General features: G+C 43.3%; 1 protein-coding gene across 1 annotated transcript; it reads right to left on the bottom strand.

Annotated features, from left to right (window-relative positions):
* Positions 1-781: 781 nt before the first annotated feature.
* Positions 782-1,726, bottom strand: LOC125111354 (olfactory receptor 2AG1-like). The gene has a single exon (XM_047753291.1). The coding sequence runs from the start codon at positions 1,724-1,726 to the stop codon at positions 782-784; it is 945 nt and encodes a 314-aa protein (XP_047609247.1).
* Between the last annotated feature and the right edge of the window lie 11,970 nt (positions 1,727-13,696).

Below are 13,696 nucleotides of genomic sequence, written 5' to 3'. Positions count from 1 at the left end.
CTCTGATTCAGACCCTAGCCTGGGAACTTCCATATGCCATGGGTGCGGCCGTGAAAAGCCAAAAAAAAATGTCCATATTTTTTAATGCAGTTTATTTGTAAATAATACAAAAACACTTGAGACATAGTGTATTGCTGTCCTAATGCAATATGGGCAGCTTAAGGAGTTTGATGCTAGAATCCACAATGGATGTATTGGATAGGAATTTTTTTCAAAGTCTAGAACTGTGGTATGGACCTGGGAGGATCTGTCCACTGTAAAGCCTCCAATATTATATGACTACGAAAGCATACTAATAAGGAGGGAAGAATTGAGAATTTGGTCACTAGAACTTATAAAGCCCAACATTTGAATCTTTATTCCATCTTCATTTTCCTCTTTAGCTTTTATTTTCTACTTTAAATTGAACTATCAAAATTTCCTCTTTAGCTTTTATTTTCTACTTTAAATTGAACTATCAAAAAATCTGGCTAACTTCCTGTGTGGTTGGGTATAGGATTGCTGTAGAGGAAGAAAAGAGAAAATATGAAGTAAAAAAATAAGATCATCTCTGTCAGAACAGAAGAATTTAAACCAGACCCTGAGATGCCTATCAGAGAAATGGATGCATCTGTCGCTGTCAAAGCATAGAGCTGCTGGAGACAAAATAGGGCCAAATGAGGATGTAGCTCCAAGGTGGCGGGTTTCCGGAATTTTCATCATGTACAAGAAGCCAGACGAGACCAAGAGCATCTGTAGAGTCCCATCTAGAAGTTACAGGGCTTCCGTATGACACTGGCTTCTACCACCCCTGAACAAAAGGCAGTCTCCCCAGCACCCTCCTGAAGGCCCCCGTTATCTCCTTGTTTCTAAGACTGTAGGTGAGAGGGTTCAGTACTGGAGTAACGATAATATAAAATGCAGAGAGGATGTTGTCCTGTTGGGGACTATGATAGGAACTGGGCTGGAGGTACATGAACATGGCAGCTCCGTAGTACATCCCCACCACCGTCAGATGAGAAGAGCAGGTGACGAGGGCTTTCTGCCTTCCCTCGCCTGAGGACATGCGGAGGACAGCAGCTAGGACAGATGTATAGGAGCCAAGGATAGCAGCGAGGGCAGGCATGAGAAAAGTTGCACTTGACACATATACCATGAACTCATATCCAGAGGTATCCGCGCAGGCCAGCTTTAGCAAGGGCGGGACCTCACAGAGCAGGTGCCTGATAGCCCGGGACGTGCAGAAAGGCAAATGCATAGTATATGAGGTGTGTATCACAGAATTCAGGAATGCCAGGATCCAAGATGTGGCCACCAGGAGCCAACAGATCTGTGGCCTCATGAGGACCATGTAGTTCAGAGGATGGCAAATGGCCACATACCTGTCATAGGCCATGAAAGCCAGTAGGAGGCCCTCTGCACCACCCAGGGTCAGTACCAGGAACATCTGAAGGGCACAGCCCCCAAAGGAGATGGTGCTCTCCCCCAGCAGAAAATCCACGAGGGCCTTGGGAGTGACGACAGACGTGAACAGGAGGTCCATGAGGGACAGCTGCCCGAGCAGCAGGTACATGGGCGCGTGGAGCCGGGCATCCACTGAGATGACCAGGAGCAGCAGGCCATTGCTGGTCAGGGCCAGCATGTACAGGACGGCGACTGTGGCGCAGAGCAGCCCAGGAGACCCACTGTCATTCAGAATCCCCACCAAGATGAAGCTGCTTCCCAGGGAGGAGTTCCAGAGCTCCATTTGGTGATTTTTTAGTATCTGAAATTGTACAAAATCAGGTAAGATGGATCTGATGTGGCCACTGGGAACTCCCTGACTTTATAGTGTTTCCCTTGATCAGAAGAAATGAGGTGCTCAGTTTGTCATATCATATTATACTCTTTCATTCATAAATTAACTCACCAAATAGGTACTGCTTACATATGAAATAGCACATTTCTTTCCCATTTCAGATGTTCCCTTCAATGCTAAGGGACTCCCATTTGCACAATAATTCTGCACTTGTCTCTGCCTCCTCATCCCCCCTACTTCTCCTGAGAAATAGGAGCAGCTTAATCACGGGGGATGATTAAAGGGAAGATCTGACATGATAGGTACATGCTATCCAGGCTCTTTCTCATCCCTTCTTTTCAGGAGCTGCAGGTTGTTTTTTTTTTCCTTTTTTTTAATTACTCAAATGAATTTATCACGTCTGTAGTTGTATAATGATCACTCACAGGATTTCCATCCCATAACCCAAGCACATCCCCCTACCCCCCAAATTGTCTCCTCCAGACACCATAAGTTTTTCAAAGTCTGTGAGTCAGCATCTGTTCTGCGAAGAAGTTAAGTCTGTCCTTTTTTCAGATTCCACATGTCAGTGAAAGCATTTGATGTTGGTGTCTCATTGTATGGCTGACTTCACTTAGCATGATAATTTCTAGGTCCATCCATGTTGCTAAAAATGCCGGTATTTCATTCCTTTTAATGGCTGAGTAATATTCCATTGTGTCTATGTACCACATCTTCTTTAGCCACTCCTCTGTTGATGGACATTTAGGTTGTTTCCATGTCTTGGCTACTGAAAATAGTGCTGCAATGAACATTGGAGTACATGTGTTTTTGCGAGTTGTGGTTTTCTCTGGGTAGAAGGCCAGGAGTGGGATTGCTGGGTCAGATGCAGGGTTTTTGAAAGAAGATATTTGTGCATAAAAAATAACTCGGTTTTTCATAAAGTAGAAATTGCAGAATGTAGCTTATCTGTCAGTGGATAATGGGTTTTCTAAAACCAACCCCAGCAGGGACATAAGTACCTTTGTCATCACAAGCAGTGCAGAACCAGCTGAGTACATCCCACAAAAGAGGACTAGTGGAAAGCACTCGGACTAGGAGAACAGGATAGACCAAGTACTGTCCATTGCATCTTCTAAAAAGGACAGGAATTTGTTCCTGCTCATTCTCCAGTTAGACCATGTACTTCCCCGAACCTTGGGAAGAAAGGAGAAGAGAGTAGAGACTAGTTTTCTTACACCAGTGCTCCCTTGATGTAAAAGAAAATTTGGGAAGAGAGAAAGATCCTTTCCCTCTCTTGCCTATTGTGTGCCCGGCACTGTGTACTCCCAAACATAGAGGGAGTAACATATACAGACCACCTGACCACATTCAATTCCATTCATGAGGAGCATTTAGAAATAGGTATAATTACAACGTGTAAAAAGTATCCTAGAGGAAAAGAATAAACAGTGGTTCTCGTGTAGATTGGTAATTAAGGAAAAGCCTCTCTGAGAGTGTGGACTTCAAGCTTAGTTTTGAAAGATGAGCATAAATTATCTAAACGAAGAGGGATGAAGAGCTACCCAAGCGGTGGATGCACAATGGGCAGAGTCTCTGAAATAGAAAAGAGCTTGTAGTTTCTAAGAAGCTGAAGAAAGCTTGGCGAGGAGGGCACAAATGAGATACACTTGGGTAGACAGACACGTTCCAAATCATGCTTGGCCTTTCGGGGCACATAGACTGTAACGGAAAACCATTTAATCTGCTTATACAGTGTGACATCAGGCAGTTTATGTTTTTAAAAGGTAATTCTGATTCGTCAGATGGAGGAGTGACAGGGCAATAAGAGACACAGGAAGACAAGTGCAGAGGTGATTGTTGTCATCCGTGTGAGATGGACCAGGTAAGTGGCACAGGTATGATAGACTCAAGATTCATGTTGGAAGCAGAATCAGCAATAACTGGTGATTGATTCAGTATCTGTGCTGGAAATCAGGCAGGAGGCGCTAGTTTGGGAGTGATAGATTGAAGACGTGAGAATGTTAAGGAACTAGAAACTCCCATGAGAGTGGAGAGTCTGTTTCTTCAGGGCAAGTAAATGAAGAGGTTGGGATGAAGGACAAGAGATACCGACTTTGTGGGAAGCTTGGAATTCCATCACTTTTCTCTTGCAAAATGCATAGTTTGCTGATTCCTCATCATTGTGTCCTTACCACCTCCATCTTAGCCTTCACTCTCCTTGCTGAAATACTGTACTAATGATTTATACCTCATACTTTAACTTATCTAAGGCATTGCAAATTAACACATTAGAAGATCAGAGTTTCTGGCTTGGGTTGTATCATTTCTTCTGATCACATGATCCAACTAGGAACCATGAGGTTGTCGGTTCCATCCCTGGCCTTTCTCAGTGGGTTAAGGATCCACCGTTGCCATGAGTTGTGGTGTAGGTGACAGATGTGGGTCGGATCTGATGTTGCTATGGCTATGGCGTAGGCCTGAGGCTACAGCTCCAATTAGACCCCTAGCCTGGGAACCTCCATATGCCACGGGTGCGGCCCTAAAAAGACAAAAAATAAATAAAATAAAATAAAATAAAAGCTTTAAACATTCTGACATTCAATTTTCTCACCTGTGAAGTAGAACTGTCTCAGAGGTCTCTTATAAATACGTTTTACATGTGTCATATTTTTTAGTTTATATTTTTATGACTGTTTAGTCACAGGGTAGATTCCTTTTTTTTTTTTTTTTTTTGGCCACCCCTGCAGCACGTGGAAGTTCCCAGGCCAGGACTGAAACTGCACCACGGTTGCAAACTGCGCCACAGCTACAGCAAGGCCGGATCTTTAACCCACTGTACCACAAGAGAACTCCCAGAGTAGATTCTTAATAAATGTAAAATATGAGCAGTGTAGAAACCAGTTCACAGAGATTTCATTCATTCTGGCCCCAATTGCTAGAATTACAGTTTTTTTAATAGTGAGGAAGAAACATGTAACATGAGATCTACTCTCTTGACAAAATTTCAAGTGTACAGTACAGCATTGTTACCTATAAGCTCAATGGTGGACGGTTGCTCCCTAGAACTTTTTCCTCTTGCACGACTTAAACTTTATGCTCATTGAACAGTGGCTGTCTGTTTCTACCTCCCAGCAGCCCCTGGCAGCCACCATTGTTTCTGCTTTAATGAGTTTGACTACTTTGTATCATGTAAGTGGAATCATGTAGTATTTAGCCTTCCGTGGCTGGCTTATTTCACTCAGCATAATGTATTTCAGGTTCATACATGTTGAGGCACAGGACCAGATTTCCTTCTTTTTATGGTTGCATAATATTCCATTCTATTTCTATCTCATTTTCTTTATCCATTCATCTGTCAATGCAAGTTTAAGTTCTCCCCTCCTTTTGGCTATTAAGGTGCTTTATTGATCGACCTCAAGGCAAGCCCCATCCTCTTGCCATATTACTACAGCACGATTCATCATCTGGCCAGGCTGGCCTCTCCTGCCGCATTTCTTACCGCAGTCCTTGGCTTCCCCTCCGCCTCCGTCCTTATCCAGACCCCGAGGTCCCTCCGTGTTGATCCAATTGAAATTTCCCAGGAAATTGTGTTTTCTTTTGCACTCACAGCGCCTTCTTCCTGGAAAGCTCCACTGCTTTCCTGTCTTCCCACTCCTCAGACTCTTGATTCTTTTTCTCAGTTGAAGCTTCCTGGTACTTCAGAACATTCGCTGTCAGTGCCTCCTAAAAGTTTGCATTACTTCTCTCAGAGTAAGTAGCTTCTCTGCCTATTGTACTCAAGTATTCTTATACTAACCCTTAAATGTAGGGATTATGTCTTAATCCCTTAATGTAGGGATAATGTAGGGATAATCCTTAAATGTAGGGATTATGTCTTAACCCTTAAATGTAGGGATATGTGTTCAATATATGGCCTGAATTGTAGAATATCCTTAATGATTGTTTGTTGAATAAATGAGACCAAAATTACGGAAGTGTCCAAGACGGAGGGGACAAGTAACATTTCCTAATGGGGGCCCTGCTCCCGTCTCCTAACCACTGGCTTGCAGACACCTCATGCCCAGAAAGAAACTCCTCACCTCTGACGGACAGGAGGTACTGCTGGTAGATTTCACAGGAAGCTATGCGCCTTGCTTGGAGGGGCCAGGAAGTGCAAATAGAAACTGGTGAGAAAATGAAGTAGATTTTGTCCCATTGTTGGGAGGGGAGCGGCCGTGAGGAGGGTGGGTCTTCCCATTCTCTGCCATTCCAGGGCCTCTCTGGGAATGGGAGGTCTGGGTTCTGAATGGCCCACCCTTTGGAGAAGGATCACCTAGGAACAAGAGGTAGCCTGTCCCCTCTCTTTTGAAAAGTTGACTGACAAGCTGCGTCTCTGACCCAGTCACCCCATGAAGGAATTTTTCTAGCCATGAAGCAATGATCAGACCAAGGTGAATGCTTGGCTTTTAAAAACATGTTCACTCCAACTAGGCTCTGGAGGAAAAGCCGAATAAAGGAAAAACCCAGACAGACGGTCTAGGAGGAGGACTCAAAGGAGGGCCTGCAATACCTGGCCTTGCTTTCCCCAGAGGCCCCAGCGGGCCAGGCCTTGCCCCTGGGGGGCGGGGGAGGGGGAGCTGTTCCACCTCCCTCTGTGATGACCATGATTTTGTCCCTCTGCTCAGAAGCTTGGTTTAGAGGGCAATCCCCCCCCCCAGCTGACTTGATCCCTTCCTGGAGACACTAGGAGACAGGATTTTAATAAGTCCCTTGGGTATAACTCCTGACCTCCCGCTTCTGCTTTCTTCTCAGGAAAGGAGCTCTGTGCCCCAGGCAAGAGACATGGGGGGCATTTCCAATCCCCCCAGTCATGCACCTAGTGATGGTGCCCCCAGTTCTAAGCGTCTGCCCCATTTCTTGGGGTATAGTGAAGACCCCATGAGGTCCCAGAAGAGCCGTGGAAGCAGGACTCTCTTACTTAGTCTTTCCCATGAGGGAATTCCTGCGCTGAACATAAATGAGTATCTCAGAGCAAATTAACTAAGACCAATGCATACGAGCTTTCCTGCTTTGTTTTCCCTCTGTAGTTCTGGCTTTATTTTCTCATTCAGCATGTGTTTAGCTCCTACTATGCACTAAATACAACACATGCTAAATTATACGGCAATGAAAAAGCAGGTCACTATCCCTCCGATGGGGATCTTACACTCCAGGGAGGAGGGGAGAACTAGAAAGAAAATCTTATAAAGGTGGCATTGTGTATTAGAAAGGTTCAAGGGCTTTGAAGCTAACAAAGGTAAGGGGAACAGAGAGTATGGGGAGAAATCGTAAGTTTAAAGAGGGTGGTTAGCTCAGACTTTACCGAGATGTTCTTTGAGCTAAAATTTGAAGAACATTTAAGAGAGAGAAGAGCCAGTGAAGAGATTCTGAGGTGACACAGAGGCTGGCAGCAAGGTGACCAATGAGCTGCCACAGAGCGAATGAGCTGGGCTGGGCTAGGAGATGAGGTCAGAGGGTACGTGGAGCAAACTTAGAGGGCCAGGGTCAGAATTGCAGCGTCTTTTCTAAGTGAAATGGGGAACTGTTGGAGGGCTTTGAATGGAAAATTGAAATAATTTGATTTTTAAGATGAGTCCTTTGGTTACTCTGTTAAAGCGGGACAAGAAAGGAAGCAAGGCGACTGCTGCAGTGATCTTTGGGTGGGGGGGCAATGGCTTGGGTCAGAGCAGGGGCGGTGGGAGAGCTGTTAAGTGGTGTGATTCTGGATATGGTCTGAAAAAGAACGTGTGTGTTTATAAATGTTAGTTTTGTCATTTTGCCTCTGCTAAGTTAAGCCTCTTGATTAGAACTCTGCTGTGATAACCCCTATTTTAGTTGATTAAATATTCTCTCTCATACTGAAATTCATTTGTGAATTCAACATATAATTCCTATTATGTGCCAAGTACTGTGTTAGGCGGGACTCGATTATGGAAAACACACAGTTGCTGCCCAGCTCCTCCAGGGTGTAGTGGGGAAGGCCTTGAAAATTGTAGAGATAGCTCACATCTTAATTCAAAAGGTCCTAGGTAACCCAGAGTTTGCTAAGAAGCTGGATTTCTGAAGATTCCACGATGGCACACCACCAGTCTCCCGCTAGACAGACAGACAGACAGACAGACAGACAGACAGACACCCCCCCCCACAACACGCACAGGCACAGGAGAGTCATCTTCTTAAGGGAAAGTGGAATCTGTAGGTGGCCATTCCACACCCCCTGCTGCTCCCTGGGCAGGGTATTGGCAGACAGGGAGTTGGTGATTATCCCTAAGAAGGGGAGAGAAGTTCTTATTCAGAGACTGAATGTTTGCTGAGTCAGAAGACCTATAGGTCTCCCCCAGTTCCTCTCAAATGTGAGGAAAGGAACTTGGGAAAAGGATCAATGTCACTCTCCCTATGTGGCCCCAAAGGAAACCTTATTTCCTATAACCTCTGACTAAGATTTGTGAAAACCAAACGCAGTCGTAGAATTACAATGGACGGCAGCACACCATCATGAGATGGAGGATGTGTACATGAGATTCTGCTTGAAGAGGCCCTGGTGGTGTAAGTGGAATGAGAAAGTGGCCCAAATGTTGGTGGCTCTTACTCCTGCTAACGTACCTTCTGTCTCCTAGCCCACATAGGTCCAGAGCCTCCTGTGGAATTCTCTGTGCCTGGCTGACTGAGGAAGAGAAAGCTTGGCCCTAGTTTACAGATGATTCTGCACACTATGCAGGAGCAGACAGCTCTAGCAACGCTGCCCTTTCCAGTGCATCCCCGAGGACCATGCTGAAGGTGATTGGTCCCAGGGTGCAGGACATGGCCAGGGTACCTGGCTGTTCATTTTCCCTAATAGGAGCAATAATCAGTAGTATAAATCTTTATAGTGACTGTGGTCAGTGGTTTGTTTGGATGATCAGGGATTTGGAAGGAACATGAATCAAAAATTCGTGACAAGGAAGTCAGGAAGGAAGAATGTGAATTGACCTAACTGAACAGGCAAAAATCACGAAGGTATTTGTGTCCCATGTGAATGCTCACCAAAAGTGGACCTCATCGAAGGAGTGTTTAATAATTGAATGGATAGGATGAACCGTTCCGTGGATGCTAGTCGTTCCCCGCAGACACTTTTGTCATTGCCTAGTGGGCTCATAAACAAAATGGCTATGGGGGCAGGAATGGAGGTCGTGCCTGAGCTTGAAACTGTTGACTTCCTCGAGCCACGGCTGACTTGGCTAGAGCCAGGACCCAGTTGTCAGCAGCAGAGACCACCTCTGTGTCCCCAGTGTGGCCCCATCCATGGCTGTGACCAGCCGGTTAGTGGTGATGATTGATTACGCTGGACCACTTCCGGCGTGGAAGGGGCAGCGCTGTGTTCTGACTGGAAGAGAGACTAGCTCTGGATACTGATGCACTTTCCCTAAATGCAACACTCCTGCAAAGCTACTGTCAGTGGATTTACAGGATGGTTTGTCTACTGGCATGGTGTTCCACACAGCATTGCTTCCGATCCAAAACTAAAATACATTTCACAGAAAATGAAACACAGCAGTGTGCCCATGCTCCTAGAATCCATTCAACCTCCTATCCCCACTATTGGAAGCAGCAGACTTGATACAATGGTAGAATAACCTTTTGAAGATGCAGCTACAGTATCAGCTGGGAGGCAGTGCTCCGCAGGGCTGGAGCAGTGTCCGCTAGAAAGCTCTACATGCTTTACATCGGCACTCAATATACAGTGTCGTTTCTTCCATCACCAGTATTCCTGAGGCCAGGAATCAGGGGGTAGAAATGCGGTGACTCTTTCCCTATTATTCCTAGTAAGCCACTGGTAAGGATTTTGCCTCCTATGCCTGTGACTTTCCTGGTGTTGAGGACTTAGTTCCAAGGAAGGGAATGTTTCCACTTAGAGACGCAGCAATTCCAATGAGATGGAATTTGAGACCTAGCCACTTTGGGATCTGGCCTTGCTGCAAGTTCCAGCATAGGTCACAGATGCAGCTTGGATCTGGTATTGCTGTGGCTGTGGCTGTGGCGTAGGCCGGCAGCTGCAGCACCAATTTGACCCCTAGCCTGGGAACTTCTATGTGCTGCATGTGCAATCCTAAAAAGAAAAAGAAAAAAAAATGAAGAAAATCTGCCTGTAGGAAGTAGCTTTAGCTCATGCCCAAGATTCTAGGCTCCATGTAATAAATCCTTTTTTATTTTTAATTTTTAAAATCCTTTTATTATTCTTTTTTAACAAATGGCCCCAGGGATATGGGAGCTGGGAGGGGGAGGAAGGGAAGCAGGGCCCCAGCCCCACAAGCCTCCCCGCCCCATCCCTTTCCCTCTTATATATTTATTTATATATAGTTAATCCTTTAATATATATCTCCTGCTGGCTCTGGTTTCTCTGGTTGAACCCTTACTTATACACCCAATACAACTTTTTTTTTCTGTAATAACACGAAAAATTTACCAATTTAGTCACCTGGAAAACTTTTTTCTACTCTTGGTTTTGACAATTTATCTATTGTGTTTTGCTGGCTCGCCGTCTGCTGGGTGTTCAGGAAAGTCTTTACCTATACATATCTTTTCTTTTCATTTTTTTTTTCTGCTGTACAACTTGGGGACCACATACATACATGTATACATGTTTTTCCTCCCATTTTCGTGTTGTGATGTAAGTATCTACACATAGTTCTCAATGCTACACAGCAGGATCTCATTGTAAATCCATTCCAAGAGCAATTTTTTGCATCCGTTAACCCCAAGCTCCCCATCCACCCCACTCCCTCCCTCTTCCGCCTGGAAGCCACAAGTCTCTTATCCAAGTCTATGATTTTCTCTTCTGTGGAGATGTTCATTTGTGCTGGATATTAGATTCCAGTTATAAGTGATATCATATGGTATTTGTCTTTCTCTTTCTGACTTATTTCACTCAGGATAAGAGTCTCTAGTTCCATCCAATACACATCTTTCTCTGAAGATTTCTATTCAGCTACAAGTCCTTCCTTCTTTCCTTCTTGAATGACACTCTTCTGATTTTAAACAAAGTAATGTAGTCATAACTCAAGTACAATATTAAATCTGTAATATAATTATAAAATCTAATTACGTGCAGCTTCTAGTCATTAGTTTCAAAAATCTGAGTTGCAGACAAAGTTGTCAGTTACACTCTTTTCTCTACTTTTCTGTATATTTTTAACACTTAAAGTAAAATATTTTATATATTAAAGTAAAAGAAGTATTAAAAGCAAACACGTAAAAGAGGAGAGAGAAAAATGCACTGTTGTAGAGACAATAAAATAATTCCCTCGGAAATCCAGTTCATCAAGTAAAATAGAAGATAAGTAAGCACACAGAGGGTTTGCATAACAAATGATCTAATGGCTACACAGAAAAATTATAAGTCAGGTGGGCTGAACCAGAAAAGGAATGTCAGGTTATAAGTATCGATGGTAGTCAAGGTTGTAATAATAAATAGCCCTATGGTGCTTAACTAAAGTTATGATGTCACTTATATGTGGAATCTAAAACATGGCACAAATGGACCTGTCTACAAAGCATAAACAGACACACAGACATGGAGAACAGACTTGTGATTGCCCAGCGGGAGGGGGAGGGAGTGAGGAGGATGGGGAGTCTGGGGTTGGTAGGTGCAAACTGTTACATTTAGAATGGATAAGCAATGATGTCCTGCCGTACAGCACAGGGAACTATATCCAGCCTCTTGGAATAGAACATAATGGACGATAGTATGAGAAAAAGGATGTATATTTGTATATGACTGGGTCACTATGCTGTACAACAGAAATTGACCCAACACTGTAAATCATCTATACTTTAATAAAAAGTAAAATAGGAGTTCCCATCGTGGTGCAGCGGAAACGAATCCGACTAGGAACCATGAGGTTTTGGGTTCGATCCCTGGCCTTGCTCAGTGGGTTAAGGATCTGGTATTGCCGTGAGCTGTGGTGTAGGTTGTAGACATGGCTCAGATCTGGTGTTGCTCTGGCTGTGGTGTAGCCCGGCAGCTGTAGCTCCAATTCGACCCCTAGCCTGGGACTTTCCATATGCCAAGGGTGTGGCCCTAAAACACACACACACAAAATAAAATAATAAAATTTAAGAAATCATCTTTAGAATAAGACTTGTGAGATTCCAAGATAGCATTAATTGTCAAATAGTGATTAATAAAACTTTTTAGGTAGATATACAAATAGCATAACACTTTCATCTTTTGACAAAAAGAGTAGAAAAGTTTAACACTGGGGTAAGAAATTATATGATTCAAGATAGAGCATCTTTCATTGCTTTTAGTGCTTATATGAGGGCCATAGCACATAGCATTCCTTTTTGACTAAGGAAAAATGGTACATATTATTAAAAATTATATAGTGGTTACGCTAAAAGTAAGGAATGTGAGGAGAATATAGCATATGTTTAGATAAGCTGTAAACTACCTCAGTTTGTAAAACATATCGATCTGCATAAAACTAAACTAAAACAATCTCATCTGACCTTGTGTTAAGAACCTAATATAAAATTGGAAGACCATGTAGTTAAAATGTAAATAAAGTCAAAACAGAGCAAATGTGATGTGTAAATAACCCAATTAAAACTTACCGGATGTGGTTTCCAAGATGTTAGGGTGAAATAGTATCCCGGCCACCCTTAAACACGTGGCAGACCTTATCCACTCACTTGCTCATCCAGCAGTGTTGCTGAGCCGGACAGAATCCACCTCTCTTCTATCACTGTATAATGGCCAAATGAAGTCCACGATATCCTACTTCTTCAGATACTACACCCACCGTTCCAAAATGCAAAGAAAAGCAAATGAGAAGGGGGATGGTCTGGGAAGCCTTGGAAAACCCTACATGTCCAGGCCAGGTACCATGTGAGCAAGTATACTTCTGCGGCCTCTTGTCAATGCCTGTGCTTCTCTGGCTTGAGAACGAGGGAGCTTTAAAGAATCGTTGCTAGTTCTTAGAGTCTAGCCCCTAACTATAACAGCCAAAAAAGTATATGTGTACAAGTTCCAATAAAGAAAGAGAACCTGAAATTATACATTGTATAGCTATAAGCCGCTTGTTGGAACATGTATATATATATATATAACATTATGTATTATATCATATTATCATATAATGTATTTTATATTATAAAATGGTTCAAGAAAATCTTGTTTTCTCTCCATCATGACAAATTTTGCATGCTATCTTAGTCTTTCTGTTGGAGCCCGAAAGGTGATATTTTTCTCATATTTTCCTAAATTTTAGAAAGTAATTAAAATGAGAAATAATCACGATCAATTGCTTATAAAAGGAACCATTCCCCTAACCTCCCTAGGAAGCAATAAACAGGTCATGAAATAGTAGAATTATTTGTGTTCTCCTAAGGTAAAGAGGGCTTTTAAAGCAAAACAAAATCAAAATGGTAAAATCTCCGCAATAAAGCTCTAAAAGCTAGCTGATACTGTAATAACTGATTACTTCTATATACCCTCATAAAAATAAAACTATTTTATAACTACTTTACTAATATAAATCTCAGAATTCTAATTTTTTTACTCATTGCCTTATAAAAGGAAGCATTTTTTTTTTCTTTGTCTCTCTCTAGGGCTGCATCTGCGGCATATGGAGGTTCCCAGGCTAGGGATCTAATCAGAGCTGTAGCCACTGGCCTACGCCAGAGCCACAGCAACGCGGGATCCAAGCCACATCTGTGACCTGCACCACAGCTCATGGCAACGCCAGATCCTTAACCCACTGAGCAAGGCCAGGGATCAAACCCGCAACCTCATAGTTCCTAGTTGGATTCGTTAACCACTGAACCACGACGGGAACTCCATAAAAGGAAGCATTTAATTGAGACCTGAAAGAAAGGGGGTTTGCTCTGATATCTCACCCCTTATCCCTTAATTATTGTACTAAGTATGTTTATAATTGC

The sequence above is a fragment of the Phacochoerus africanus genome, chromosome 11 (assembly GCF_016906955.1).
Source record: "Phacochoerus africanus isolate WHEZ1 chromosome 11, ROS_Pafr_v1, whole genome shotgun sequence".
Classification (NCBI taxonomy): domain Eukaryota; kingdom Metazoa; phylum Chordata; class Mammalia; order Artiodactyla; family Suidae; genus Phacochoerus; species Phacochoerus africanus.
The sequence above is the reverse complement of the archived record's forward strand: the minus strand, read 5'-3'. Positions and strand labels throughout refer to the sequence as shown.